At 39.4% G+C, this 15,361-nt stretch overlaps 1 protein-coding gene across 5 annotated transcripts in view; it reads left to right on the top strand.

The window, feature by feature from the left end:
• Positions 1–11,419, top strand: part of hmgxb3 (HMG box domain containing 3) — a 77,034-nt gene extending 65,615 nt beyond the window's left edge. For 4 of the 5 annotated variants that reach the window (XM_078551066.1, XM_078551064.1, XM_078551063.1 and 1 more), the window contains exons 20-22: positions 956–1,075; positions 9,412–9,621; positions 10,877–11,419. In XM_078551066.1, the coding sequence (XP_078407192.1) occupies positions 956–1,075; positions 9,412–9,621; positions 10,877–11,323 (777 nt within the window). In that variant the 3' untranslated portion in view covers positions 11,324–11,419. Of the gene's footprint in view, positions 1–955; positions 1,076–5,968; positions 6,081–9,411; positions 9,622–10,876 lie in introns of those variants that run through there. The other variant, XM_078551065.1, reaches the window with a different exon arrangement.
• The last annotated feature ends 3,942 nt before the right edge of the window (positions 11,420–15,361 follow it).

Genomic DNA, 15,361 nt, shown 5'->3' with positions numbered 1-15,361 from the left:
CCTTTAAGACACTCCTTAAAACCTACCACTTTGACAAAGCTTTTGGTCATCTGACCTAATATCCCCCTTTGTGGCTTGGCTTCATATTTTGTCTTACAACGCTTCTGTGAAGCACCTTGGACTATTCATTACATTATAAGTGTTATATAAATATAAGTTATTGTTGTTCTAAATTACACAACAATGGAGTGATGGAGATTTGAAGACAGAGTATGTTATATAGAGGATGCTGTGTAGATTTTGGTGTGATATTACATGTTTTCGGTTATTAGGACTATCAGTAAAACATGATTGTAAGCATGTTATATCTCACCCGAACCCTACATTTGTATAATTGGTGCATTGCACTGGAATTTGAATGTTCTCTGATTTTGGCAATTTCTTTTTAGATTTTTGAAAAACATTTTAACATTAACATCAGTATCAGTTCTGTAACTTCATTCACAGCTCCCCATGACCTGATGGGCAAAAGTTCTGCCCTTTGTAAAAACAAAGCCATACAGATATGAAGTGCTGCAAGGTTGATGGCTTTTCTATACTTATTAAGCTTGTCTTGGCTGGGCACTACAATTAGTCACATTGTTTGCTGGCTAAGGCAGTAACAGTCAAGATCCTTGCTATCCTGTGATATCAGCTGGATGGTGCATCAATGGGGATATAAGGAGAGCACTGGATTGGTTCTAATTCTGGTGATTTCCATGGTTGAAAGCTGTATCTAGTACCTATGGACCCAAATCCCAGCAAGAGACGACCTGGTCAGGAGAGGATGGAGAAAATTGAGCGGGTTGGGGAGAGAAACAGCCTTGATTTAAAAGCACACCAGAGTTGAGCCTAAAAATTGATGTTCTTTGACTCTTTGCCTGAATGTTTTCAGAATGTAGCTTGTCTGTGCCAAACAGCTGATAAATATGCTTTGACTTCCCTTTGTCATGTTTCCCTGGTACATATTTTGCAGGAACATCTGTCATCTTCATTATTCGCTTTATATTCCTACGTGCTGGATGGATCAACTTCACAGATTCAACCTCCATGTGATGTGACAGGAGGAAAAGTATATAAATTGTGTCTACATCAGGTAAGGTGTATTAGAAAGCAAACATTCCTGTTTGTCATTGAAATATAGCTATTAAAATAAATTTAAATATTAACTTTTATTTAACTCGCAATCTTCCATCTTAAACCTAAGTTGGTTTCAGACATTCCAACCAGTATCCCCCCAATTGGGAATGTTCCATTGACACTTGTGCCTGTCTAATCCCCAGTTGCTGAATTACCTTTATGTAGAATGGAGGATGATCCCCTTTGTTGTGGAGAGGAGACACAAGTGCAGTTGGGCTTGTGATAGGAACTTAAACCGTTTGGTGATGAATCATATGCTTTAGATTCATTACTAATACTAGGTACTGTGGAAAATCAGAGGCTTTTGTGATTACAGTTCCACAGGACAATAAAGCCAGTATCTCTTGTTGCTTGGGCTTGCTCTTTTTTTGTAAAAAAAAAGGAAGGAATTCTAGATTTTATAACAAGGTATAGAATGTACAAGCCAAGAGCTAATGTGTATATAAAATTTTAATAAACACATAGTTGGAATATTGTGTGAGGTCTTGCACTCACACTTTGTTTCCTAGTGGCAATACGTTGTGGAACCCACCAAGGAACAGGCTATTTTAGGTTTTGTCTTGAATGAGATAGAGTTAATTAGAAAAGGATCCTCTGGGAAAGAGCAATCTTATTATGGCAGAGTTTCACATTAAATTCAAAAGTGACATACTTAGGTCCGAAACTAAAGTCTTAAACTTAAATGAAGCTAATTACATAGGTATGAGGGTCAAATTGGGTAAGGTAGATTGGAAAATCAGATGTAAAGATATGATGGTAAATGAGCAATGAAAAACAGGTGAAGAAATATTTCATAATTCTGAACAAATATACATTCAATTTTGAAATAAAAACTCCAGGGAAGATTTGATCTATGTGTGGCTAACTAACGAGGTTAAAGAGATTAAAAGAAGACACTTCGAATATTGCTGAGAAAGTTAGTAAGTCTGAGGGTTGGGAGAGTTTTAGAATCCAGCAAAGAATATCAAATAGTTAATAGAGAAAGAAAATATAAGAGTAGTAGTAGTAGTAAACTAGCAAGAAATATAAAAACAGATCCTAAGAGCTTCTACAAGTTTGTAAAAAGAAAGTAGCAAAAATAAACTTGGGGTTCAGAGGCTGAGACAGGAGAAATAAAATAAGAATAAGGAAATGACATAGATGTTAAACAAATATTTTGTATCTGCCTTCATAGTTTCTTTTTTAAGTCATTCATGGGATGTGGGTGTCACCGGCAAAGAGAGCTTTTATTTCCCATCCCTAATTGTCCTTGAGAAGGTAGTGGTGAGCGCCCTTCTTGAACCACTACAACCTATGGTGTAGGTACACCCTCAGTGCTGTTAGGGAGGAAGTTCTAGATATTGAGACAGTGACAGTGCAGGAATGGCAATATAGTTCCAAGTCAGAATGGTGTGTAGCTTGGAGGGGAATTTGCAGGTGGTGGTGTTCCATGTATCTGCTGCCCTTGCCCTTCTAGGTGGTAGGGGTTGCAAGTTTGGAAGGTGCTGTCGAAGGAGAGTTGCTGCACTGCATCTTGTATAGGGTACAAACTGCTGCCCCTGTGCGTCAATGGTGGAGGAAGTGAATGTTTAAATTGGTGGATGGAGTGCTGTTCAAGAGGGCTGCTTTGTCCTGGATGGTGTTGAACACAAGATACAAAATCATACCAGAAATAGTAGAGAGCCAGGAATCTAATATGGCTGAGAAATATTAGAATAGAAAATGTACTGGAGAACATATTGGGACTTATAGCCAACAAATTCCCTGGGTCTGATGACCTGCATCCTGGAGTTCTATGTGAGGTGGCTGCAGAGATAGTGAATGCTTTGGCTTTAACCTTCCAAACTTCCCTGGATTTTAGATCAGTCCTAGTAGAATGGAATGAACAAATAACATTGCTATTCAAAAAAGAAGGGAAAGAAAACAGGGAACTACAAGGCAGTTAGCTTGGTATCACTAGTTGGGAAAATGCTAGAATATATTATTAGAAACATGGTAAAAGGGCATATCATAATCATAATGTGATTAGGCAGAATCAACATCGTTTTTAGGCGAGGCAAATCACGTTTAACAATTTTCTTAGTTTTTTGAGGATGTAGCTAGGGGAACCAGTGGATGGCATAAAAACAGCAAATGCTGTTAATACTCAGCAGGTTTGGCAACACCTGTGACGTGAGAAACAGTTAACATTTCAGGCCTGTAACCTTTGATCAGGACAGTGGTGTTGTATATTTGGATTTTCAAAAGACATTTGATAAGGTGTCATACAAAAGATTGCTACACAAGATAAGCTCACCTGGGGTTGGGGAAGCATGAATAGAGGATTGGTTAAAAGACAGAAAACAAAATGAATAATAATTTTTAGTTTGGCAGGCTGTTACTGGTAGTGTGCCAAAAGATCAGTGGTAGAGCCTCAGCTATTTACAATCTATATTAATAAATTAGTTGAAGAGACCAATAATGTATCCAAGTGTGGCAACAGTACAAAGCTGTGAGGAAGACACTAATCTGCAAAGTGATATAGACAGTTGCGTGAGTGGTAATTTAGGGGGCAAATGGAGTATAACGTGGAGCAGTGTGAGGTTATTCACTTTGCTAGGAAGAATGGAAAAACTATATTTTTAAATGGTGAGAAACAAAACGTTTTTAAATAGTGATGAACTATTAAATGTTTGTGTTCAGAGGGATTTGGATGTCCTTGTACACAAGCACAGAAAGTAAACATGCAGGTACAGCAAGCAGCTAGGAAGGCAAGTGGTACGTTGGCCTATATTACAAGGTGTTTGGAGTATAAAAGTAAGGGAAGTCTTGCCACAGTTGTACACTGCTTTGGTGAGATCACACCAGGATCACTGTACAGATTTGGTCTCTGCCCCTAAGGAATGATATGCCTACTTTAAAGAGGGGCTCACCGCCATCTTCTCAAGGGCAATTGGTAATGGGCAATAAATGCTGGCAATACCCACGTCCCGTGAATGAATTAAAAAAACATAGGTTCACTAGATTCGTTTCTAGAATTTAGAATGAGAGATGATTGTACTGAAACATACAAAATTCCGAGAGAGTGTAACAAGGTAGATGTTGAGAGGCTGTTTCCCCTGGCTGGAGAGGCTAGAGCTAGTGGTGGGAGGGAGGGCAACCTCAGAATAAGCTGTTGAGCATTTTGGATTGAGATGAGGAGAGATTACTTCACTCAGAGTTGTTAATTTTTGGAGTTCTCTACCCCAGAGGACTTAGGATGCTCAGTTGTTGAGTATATGCAAGACTGATATAATAAGATATTGGAATTGGTGGAGAAAATGGTTGAAGATTAGCCATGATCCTACTTAATAGTTGAACAGGCTCGAGGACTCATATGTTCTACTCATGCTCATATTTCTTATGTTATGTCCATGTAATTTGGTTTGCCTCAAATGGCTTTAATCTGGAAACATTGCAGCTCTGAATCATAAGCAGCTGTATTTGCAGAATGTTCTTTAGCTCTATAGAGACTAGCCATACTTTGAGGGTGGGGTTTTGGTGCAGGATTTTCTTTGCTCTATTTTAAAGTTTTGCTTAGTTCTCCTTTGCTGAAACATACAGCACTCCAAATAACCTGCTTTCATGTGTGTACCAGTGGTGGCCTTGGATTTATTCCCAAAGGTGTGTCTGAGCAGATAAGATTGAATTTTATTTTCATTATACCCCTCTGCCCCAGCCGGAGAAGTGAGTCTTTACCTAGTTGCATCAAGATCTGGAATTAACTTTGGGGAAATTACAGAAATTGGCCCATATCCATGACAAAGTATGGCATAAAAATAGTATGTGCTGGAAATACTCGGCAGGTCTGGGAGCACCTGTGAAGAGAGAGAATCAGACCTGAAATATTAACTCTGTTTCTCTTTCCACAGACGCTGCCAGGCCTGAATTTTTCCAGTATTTTCAGTTTTTATTTCAGATTTCCAGCATTTACAGTATTTTGCTTTTGCAAAGTATGTCACGTATTTGGTTTCACTTAGCCCAAATATCATTCCCTTGCCTAGACGCAGTACTTGAGTTGCTTTGTTAAGGTCAATGAGAGTGGCATTGAATAGCCATCACTCTATTTCCTCTCCTTCACTTTTTCCTTAGTGAAGCACTTGGTTACTAAAGAGTATGGCACAACTGAGATTCGAAAAATCATTTGCATTCATTCTCAGAATGTTGCGTTGCTCTTTGCCTTGGTGCATCAGCATCATCTAAGTATGTGCACTGCAGTGGTGAAACAGTAGTTGAGTTGTAATCTAAATTTCACGCCACCTTTAGTTGAGGGACCCAACATTTCAAAACAAAAATAAAAATACCTGGAAAAACTCAGAAGGTCTGGCAGCATCTGTGGAGAGGAACACAGTTAACGTTTCGAGTCCGTATGACTCTTCAACAGAACTAAGTAAAAATAGAAAATTTTTTCAGGTATTTTTATTTTTGTTTTGGATTTCCAGCATCCGCAGTTTTTTTGCTTTTATTTTGACCCAACATTTCATGTCTGCTCCATTTAAAATGAATGCTGTCGGAAATTAACAGAAAGCCATGTGACTCTGCATTCTGTGGGAATTTGCTTTTATGAAAAGACCTTCACTTGTTTTCTTCTAGGATTATAATTTTAGCATTTAAAATACAAATGCAAAAAATGTGCATAGTACTGTTGAATTTAAGCGAAATCACAATGGTTTCTTTGACAGTAGTGCACACCATTTAGGTCAAAGGAAATGCATGGTTAATGAAGTTGAATGTTACCCTGTTTCACAGTAATGATCAATGAGAACATAACCTTGTCCACTTTTACAGAAATATGTTTAGAAATTATGAATGGGCAGCAGAGGATTATTGTAGGCTCTTTTCTGTCTTTTAGAATTTGCTAAAAACATGACAAAGCCCTGGAAGAGTTCTTTGGGGAATGGAACAGAGGAAAGGTTCTCAGTCTTTAAACAGACCAGTCCCATTGATCAGCAGTCTTAAGGAGTGAGTGCACTATAAGGGGATCTCCTTGTTGTACGTCACTTTGGTGCTTTCATATTCTTTAGAAAAGTTAGAATATTTTCTTAATGTTGGGAGACTCAGCTGCGGAGGAGCAAAGGGATTTAGGTTTTATTTATACAAATTATTAAAACCTATTGCACAATAATAAAGCAAATTTTAATGGACTGTTGACTGTTAACTCTTGGAAGTTGGAATTCAAAAGTGAAGATGATTGGTTCAGTTGTACAAATGGTAGAAATTTCAATTGACACAGCCTTTTACACTAAGACAGACAGATTTTGTTGGGTAAGGGTATCAAGAGATATGGAGAAAAGGCAGGGACCGGTAACTGGATTTGAGGTACAGACAGCCATCATCTGAATGACAGGTCAAGTTGAGGAGCTGAATGGCCTGCTCCTGTTCCTATCAAGGCAACAGAGGTTGCATCAATATAAACCAGCAGTGAGGAAGACCTATTTTTCACTAAGCCCCCCCTGGTGTGTTCTTGCCTTACTGGAGTTAGTAAAACCAATTCTACAAGTCTGCTGACACCCTATAGAAATCAATTTGAGTAGATTATGCATCAGGAGTCACTTTTTGGATGCTGAGCTCCCAGAATCTGAATTTTAAAAAGCCCTTACAGGTGGAAGAATGACTCAGTAAACTCACTTTCTTGAGACCTGGGCCACTTTGTTTAGAACATTTTCCACCATATTAACTTCTTTGGAATAAGTGCCATGGGGATCCACATTTCAGTCCTGTAATTACAAAGGGATTAATTAACAGTTCTCTTGTTTTTGGTGATTTTAGTGAGTTCTGGTAGTAAGTTCCCTTTTAAAACACAGTGGACATCCTATCCAGTTTATACCATAGAAATGGAATTGGGTTCAAGCATTTACAATAAGGGAATGTTAAGGGACTTGGAAAACTTCCCAAATTTACTTGAAAACCAAGAGGTGAAGGGGAGAGAGGAACTTAAAATAATTACAATCACCAGGGAAAAAGTACTTGCAAAACTATTACACCTAAAGCCTGACAGGTCCCCAGGACCTGATGGCCTGCATCCTAGGGTATTAAAATAACTGGCTACAGAGATGGTAGAGGCATTTGGTTCTAAACTTCCAAAATTACTTAGATTCTGGGAGGGCCCCAGTGGATTGGAAAATAGCAAATGTATTTCTTTATTCAGGAAAGGAGGAAGACCGAAAGCAGGAAACTATAGACCACTTAGCCTAACACCTGTCATAGGGAAATTGCTTGAATCCATTATTAAGAAGGTTATAGCAGGATACTTAGTGGGATCAGGCAGAATCAACATGGTTTTACAAAAGGGAAATAGTGTTTAACTAATTTATTAGAGTTCTTTGAGGAAGTAACAAGCATAATAGGGAACCTGTAGATGTGGTATATTTGAATTTCCAAAAGGCATTTGATAAGGTGTCACATCGTAGGTTGCTACACAAATTAAGAGCTCATGGCGTAGAAAGTAACATATTAGTATGGATAGGGATTGGTTAGCTAACAGGAAGCAACGAGTCAGAGTAATAGTGTCATTTTTGGGTTTAGCTGTAGCTAATGGAATGCCACAGGGATTAGTGTTGGGGCCTCGGCTATTTACAACCTATATCAATGACTTGGATGAGGAGACGGAATGTATAAATTTGCCAATGACACCCAAGGTAGGTAAGAAAGTAAGTTGTCAAAAGGAGGTAGAGAGCCTACAAAGGGATATAGACAGGTGAAGCGAGTGGGCAAAAATTTGGCAGATGGAGTATAATGTGGGAAAATGGGAACTTGTCCATTTTGGCAGAAAGTATAAAAAAGCAGTATACTATTTAAATGGAAACAGATTGCAGAACTCGGTGGTACAGAGGGATTTAGGTGTCCTGGTACATGAATCACAAAAAGTTAGTACGCAGATACAGCAAGTGCCTAGGAAGGCAAATGGAATGTTGATGTTTATTGCAAGGGGAATGGAATATAAAAGTAGGGAAGTTTTATTGCAGCTGTACAGGGTCTAGATGAGACCACATCTGGAGTACTGTGTACACTTTTGGTAGACTTATTTGAAAAAGGATATAAATGTGTTAGTAGCAGTTCAGAGAAGGTTTACTCGACTCATTTCTGGGATGAAGGGCTTATCTTATGAAGAAAGGGTGAACAAGTTGGACTTATAACCACTGGAATTTAGAAGAATGAGAGATGATCTTATTGAACCATATAAAATCCTGAGGGGACTTGATAGGGTGGATACTGGGTGGAAGTTTCATCTTGTAAGGGAGACTAGAGCTAGGGGACACAGTTTACAATTAAAGTCTCCCTTTTGTGACAGAGATGAAGAGATTTTTTTTTTTCTCAGACGGCCATTAATTTATAGAATTATTTTCCCCAGAAAGCAGTGGAGGCTCAGTTAGATAGATTTTTTGATAGATAGGTGAGCCAAGGGTTATGGGGATGCAGACAGGAAAGTGGAGTTGAGACCACAATCAGATCAGCTGTGATCTTATCAAATGGTAGAGTAGGCTTAAAGGGCTATATGGCCGACCCCTCATAAGCCTTATGTTCCCATCAAGGCCCTTTGTTCAAATACAAAGCTAATTGTCAGAATACTTGTGTAGAATTCCTTTCTTTTAATGGAATACCTGTAACTTTTAACCTAAATTGATTGGAAAACTTAAAAAATAACAAATTTGTGTTTATAAAGTGCCTTTCACATCCATAGGATGCCTTCAAACTCTTCACAGCCAGCACCTTATAATTACTTGTAGACTAACATGACAGTTAATTTGCACACAGCTAGCTCTCAAAAATAGTGACGTTAGAGTCAGTACTTTGATGGTGTGCATTGAAGGATAAATGTTGACCAGGGCACTGGGAGAACTCCTTGCTGTTCTGCAAGTAGAGCCAAGGGCTTTTTATTAACGTCCATTTGCTTAGGCCAATAGGGCTTGGTTTAACACCTCGTATAAAGAACGTGCTTTCAACTCACTATTGCTGTAAGGGGTCAATTTGGATTGACCTGCAGTGGAGCTTAGAACTCATGATCTTATGATTTTAGTTTCCTGGTATACTGGCCAACATTTACCCCTCAACCAATATTACTAAAACAGATTATGTGACCATTTATCTTATTACCGTTTGAAAATAGGCTGCTGCATTTCTCTGCATCAGTGACTGCAATTCAATAGAACTTCATTGTGAAGTGCTTTGGGATATCTTAAGGTTGTGAAAGGTGCTGTCACTGCAAGTTCTTTTCATTCCATTTTTCAAATTGGTGAATTTAGCATTGCTGATTATCATTTGCTGCAAAATAAAGTTCCCAAATTTTGTGACCAGGTTGTTTGTGGATCAAAGTATCTTGTGAGAAGAGAATCTGCACGTGATCATGTTGACCTCCTGGTATCTTCACGCTACTGGCCCCCTGTATATGTGGTTGACATGGCTCCACATGTTGCATTAAATGCAGATGTGCGGTACCCTGAAATTGCTGGACAAATATGGGGACATAAACAAGGCTGTTTTTCAGATCCGCTGGAGCCACCAAAGGTTTGTACTGCATCTGCTTTTTACTGTAGTTAGCTGAAAGTTAATGCATTTTATAACACATGGCCTGAGAACCAGTGAATTATGTTTGTTTAAATATAATCCTTATCTATGTTTAAGCAGCTTCTAACCTGGGAGTGTGACATGGTTTCTGCTTCACGTTCATTAGCCTGTTAACTATTTGTATGAACTATGATTTTTCAACTTTTCATATATATTGTCATGGCTTTAAATTTTTCCATGGATTTCCTTTCCATCTCTAATCTATTCCATCTGTTTAATTTCTCTTCACAACTCCAACCCACTCTCCATCTGGCCTCTTGTGAATGAGTCCTTTCTTTGCCCCGCTATTAGCAACCCCACTTGAGCTGGATACTCTGGAATTTTCACACAAAACCCCTCCAGCTTTACACTTTTCTCTCCTCTAATCCCTCATAAAACTCGCGTCCTCGATGAAACTTTTGGTCATCCCTTCTAATTACTCCTTTGTGCAGTGAGATCTTTTTACTAAAGGGCAGATGGGGCTTTGGTTTAATGTCTCATTTGAAAGACACCCTCTCCGACAGTGCAGCGCTCCCTCAGTCCTACATTGATGTTGTCAGTCTAGATTTTGTGCTCAAGTCTCGAGTGTGAGTTGAACCTTTGACTCGGATGCAAGAGTAGTACCACTTAACCAAGGCTGACACTTTAATTGATTGACACATTTGCCTACGCAACAGTGACTATATTTTCAAAGCCTATTTGCTTTGGGATCTCCTGAGGATGTGAGAATTACTATGTAAATATAGGCTTTTTTCTCTCTTTATTCCATTTTTGGTCCTGATTGCCATAGACATTGAGCAGATTGCAGCACCATTGCTTTTCTCTCTCTTTCTATCCTTTGCAAGGACACAACTTGGAACACCAAAGCAGTATTGAAAATTAAAGCTGCTAATCTTGCATGTGCCCAGGGATTGAACTGAACAAATGGGAAATGGGAATATTTCCTGAATAACCCCATGAATGGTTCCATGCGCTATATTATGCACAATCAACAGCACCCTCCTCCGTGCCTCCCCCCCCCCACCTTTTTGTCTGTGAGAATCTCAAGGAGTCCTGAAACCTTTCAGTGGAAACAAATATGTCACTAGATATGTTCCATTAACAAGCTACATATCTGAGTTTCTGGTTTTGTACAATAATAGGTAATAAAGTAGGCATTTCAGAGCCCAATGGTGGATATTTTGCTGGTGGATTTAAAATTGGATTCTTCTTTCAGCATGTATCCTGTCCAGAGCTACTTGATCAACATTACACTATGGATGTGGCTGTAACGGAGAGCAACATTCAACATCCTATAACCAAGTCTAATGCCCGCAGAATTGTATACCATGATACAGACCAGAGTGCAGAAAATAACACAACAGCAAGACACCATTCTACCAGTCTTTGCAGTGAACTTGAACCATACAGCAATCTCCTCAAAGCTATTCCAGACAGCAAAGTGCATGATGTGCGGCAAAAGTCCATCACTTTTGAAAATGCTACTTACTATTTTTTATACAATCGTTTGGTTGACTTCCTCAGCAGCAGAGACATTGTAAACCAACAAATCAATGAAGTCTTGCAGAGCTGTCAACCTGGAGAGGTGGTGATACGGGATAGTTTGTACAGACTGGGGATAGCACACCTTAACACAGAGAGTGAAACTGAGGAGCTGGCATAACATTACTGATCCTTAATATTAGTTAAGGAAAATGATTTGTCAAGTAATGTATTTATTCACAACTTCTATTTAATTAAAAATATTGTGTGTTTGTGATTTCTTATCCTCATTTTTAAAAAACCTAATAGTGGTCATGGGCTGAAGAAGCTTTGATGTGGGTTCTACCTGAAATTATACTACCACAGAGAACACTTTGGCAGTCAATATTTGTTACTGGTGAAAAGAGAGCTATCTTGCCAAAGCTTTCTCTGAAGATTTGCTGAACATTTTCATAAATTTCCATGAGAAACGTGTTTTTGATGGACAAGCCCTAACCTCCTACCCCATGCATATTTCTGATTAAAAAAAAGTGATATATTCACAATCTTTGAATCTGCAGCTGTATATAAAGATTATCTTACACACCTTAATACGCTCCATCCTGTGCTCCAGTTCCCTTTTGAGATGCAGCAGTGTAACTCATTCCCTTTCTTCAATGTGTTAGTTGAGAAATCCACTAATGGTTTCTTAACTATTGTCCACCACAAAGCTGCATTCACCGGTCAATATATGTTTTCGGTTTGCATAGCTCCACATGCTATAAGATTGGCCTTACCAGCCATCGTGTGAATAGGACCCTTGTCATTTACTCACCTTTCAAGCTCAATGCAGAAATAGAGCGCATAAAAGCCATCCTGCAGGCAATGACTACCCTGATCAGATCATTGTTCGCTGTGTGTCACGCAAACTCACAAATGGGCCAAAGGCCACATTTTCAGATCTGTAAAGTGCCCGGTCTACCTGGAAAGGCAAGGTATCTCAAAAATTTGAACAGGTTAAGCAAGCCATTTCATGCTGCTACTATGCAGTGGCGACACAAAAAGTATTTTTCACTAATAGAATGTCCAAAAAGATGTTCTGCTGACTACACAGTTGAGCAACGTCATGTACGAATTTCAGTGCTGGTGTGATGCCAGGTGCCTGGACCGTATTACCCCAACAACTGGCTGACCGAATCAAACAACATGTTCCTCCGGCAGTTTGTAATAGGCAGAGTACCTACTGTACTCAACCAGTCCGTGTTTGCAAAACCCAAAACCAAATGTCTACTGTTAGATGTGATTCTGTGATTAGGAAGCACTTGCTGAACAATCCTCAGTGCACTAATAGCTACACTAGCAACCAATTTGAGATAATATTCAAGCTTGTAAAATGGCTCATTTAGGCTTGCTAGGAGCAACATACATTCATACATGGGTTCCGTTCTCTGCAAACAAAAAGAATATGTTCAAGCCTTGTACATTTTTTGAATTACTTGGAAGCATGGAGAGCCTATAGTTCCCTGTTGCTTTCTCCATGGCAACGCCTCAGCCAGTCAGAGTCTAGTTGCCAATCAACCAACATCCCTTTCTCCGGGGGTATAAACTGTCTTGATCATTTGAAATTTAGCATTCTTGCATTTGTCCTGATATTGCCAAAGCTTTTCATCTTGTACTATGTCTCCCTTTTCAGCAGTATTCAAGTCCTGAAATACCAAGTGGCTGTTTATATTTGTTATTGTTTTAATGCTCATCAAGATGAGCGTTGATAATGCTGGTGAATGGAAGTATTTCCTTTTTGTGTATCTAGTGTGAGCATCAAGTGCTCTCAGGTAATAGAACAACCTGATGCAGAGTAAAGAGCCCTCGCATCTCAGCCCAAACATCAGAAAAGCACTCCAGACATATCAGTGTGACATTTTCTTCTATTCCTTAACAACAACAGTTCAAAACTACTTCATTGCCTGTGAAGGAATTTGGGACATACTGAGGTCTTAAAAAGTCCAATATAAATGTAACTTATTTCTTTATGTCTGTAAATTATATTCTGAACTATTTCTTTCAACCACTTTGATGTCCGCACAACTACTAAGACCAGTCCTCTCACTTTTAGAAAATACTGCTTAAAGATGGTAAATATTGATTTATACTTTGACAGTTTCTCACCACAGTTATTTTGCTCGTTTAAAATGCTTTGAATGATTTTGAGCTTCTTATTAGTAGGTCAGACTCTGTCTAACTCAGCATCCTGCTTTCAGAATAATAAGATGACCTTCCTCTTCAATTTTGGAATATAGCATCTTTCATGTGTCAAGATTCAGCTATATAGCCCCTCTAAAGATTCATTGTTCATAAATATATGTATTTTATTCTACGTAACTGCCTCTGGAAAGAACTGAAGCCTGGGTTCAGGTGACATGCCTTTGCAACAGGAACGGACAGGAGATCCACAGGAGTGCTGTCCCATGTCCTGACGACAGTGTCCAAATCTTTAAATGACTGCTCTTGGTGATTTTCCACATAGTAAAATGGACTTCTATGATCTGTGAAGGATGATTTATTCAGTGAGTTATGGAAATCCTTAAAAGACTGTTAATTTTAAATGTTTTGGTAATTTTGCTCTTAGGATTTTTGTTGATTAAGCATTACCGGTGGTTTGAATTGCAAAAAGTAGCAAGTTGAGTTAGATTGCATTTCCCTCTGTAAATGCAAAGCCTGACCTGTAAGTTAATATACACACTGGAAAGAATATTGATCCTTACATTAAGTATCTAGGTTTTTGGAGTCATCTGACCAAAAGAAGTTTTAATAGCACTTCCTCTTCCCAGCCAAGCTTATGCTGTTTGATCACAGTGTGGGTTATATAGCATTACAGTTATCTTTATGTTGTATGTGCAAACTCAATTTAGGATGTACGGAATCTCATTGGGGATACCTGCATGACATGTTCTCATGCATAATGAAATGTTAGCCAGTCTTTATCTTCAGCATATCAGTTGTACTCCTCCGAAAATAGTAAAGGCCAAAAAAGATAGGTAATGCTACAATTAGTTGCTGAAATGTGCGACACTTATGGCAAGAGTCTGAAGTATTCATCATGTTGATTGGAGGACTGTAGGTTTTATTTTTGGTAGCTTATAGTGTTGCATCATCAGTTGCTGGTCTAGATATTGATGGTACATTGGCCAGGATCTTTAGGTCGAGGGGGGGGCGGGGCCCGCTCACCGAAGTGTAAAATAACGCAGGATGACACTGGGCGGAACTCCCGACGTCACCCCGCGTCATTTCAATTTTCAGGTCGATGGGGGCGCAGCTAAATCAGCTGTGCTCCCGTCAATGGCCTATTCAGGCCATTTAAAAAGTAATTGACATAATTAATGGACCTGCCCGCCCAACCTTAAGGTTGGCGGGCAGGCTGGGAGCCCTGGCGGGCTTCAGAAAAAGCATGAAACCTCATCCACGGGCGGGATGAGGTTTCATGAGGGTTTTTAAAAATGTAATGTTTGATTTAAAGTGATAAACATGTCCCAACTCGTGACAGTGTCACCTGAGGGGACATCTCAAGGAAGTTTTGTTTCTGCATTTTTACCATTTTTAAATTTGGCACCAATCTCCCTGAGGCACGGCTGAGGGAAATCCCCCGCCCTCCCCCTGCCCACACAGGGAGCGCATAGCGCTTCCTGGCGGACGTCACGCTGGGCAGGCCATAATTGGCCTGCCCACGTAAAATGGCAGCTGCCTGTGCCCATTCCTGAACTTCCCCCCCCAACGGGGGGAAAATTCTTTTTGTATATTACTCTTTAATATCATATCTTTTTGCATGTGTCTGTATAAGTATGTAGCCCAGACAGCACTGAATGTACCTAATTACTTTGAGTCAATATTGAGGATTAGAATCTGCTCAACAAAATGCCTAATGCTCTCTAATGGATCCCCAGACTTGCCCATGAAGTAGTGTCATCTGGCTAGGGAACATAAAGCTTAGAACACCAGGCCAGTCAGCCTATCAAGTTAGCACCTTCCACAAATCATTTCAATCATAGTTACACTTCTCTTTCTTCTAACTGATGCTCCCAACAGCACAGGCGAAATCAATGAGGAATATTACATCACTGATCTAGAGATGCAAAACACTTTTTATATTTTGCAAGTGAGAAGTGTTTTAAAGGTGAAATGTCCCTGCCACACCCCGTCCCTCGCCCCTCCCAAACCCATGAGAGATGCTGAACACATACAAACT

Source organism: Cetorhinus maximus, chromosome 10 (assembly GCF_964194155.1).
Source record: "Cetorhinus maximus chromosome 10, sCetMax3.hap1.1, whole genome shotgun sequence".
In the NCBI taxonomy this organism is placed as follows: domain Eukaryota; kingdom Metazoa; phylum Chordata; class Chondrichthyes; order Lamniformes; family Cetorhinidae; genus Cetorhinus; species Cetorhinus maximus.
This window is presented reverse-complemented; position numbering and strand designations above follow the sequence as displayed.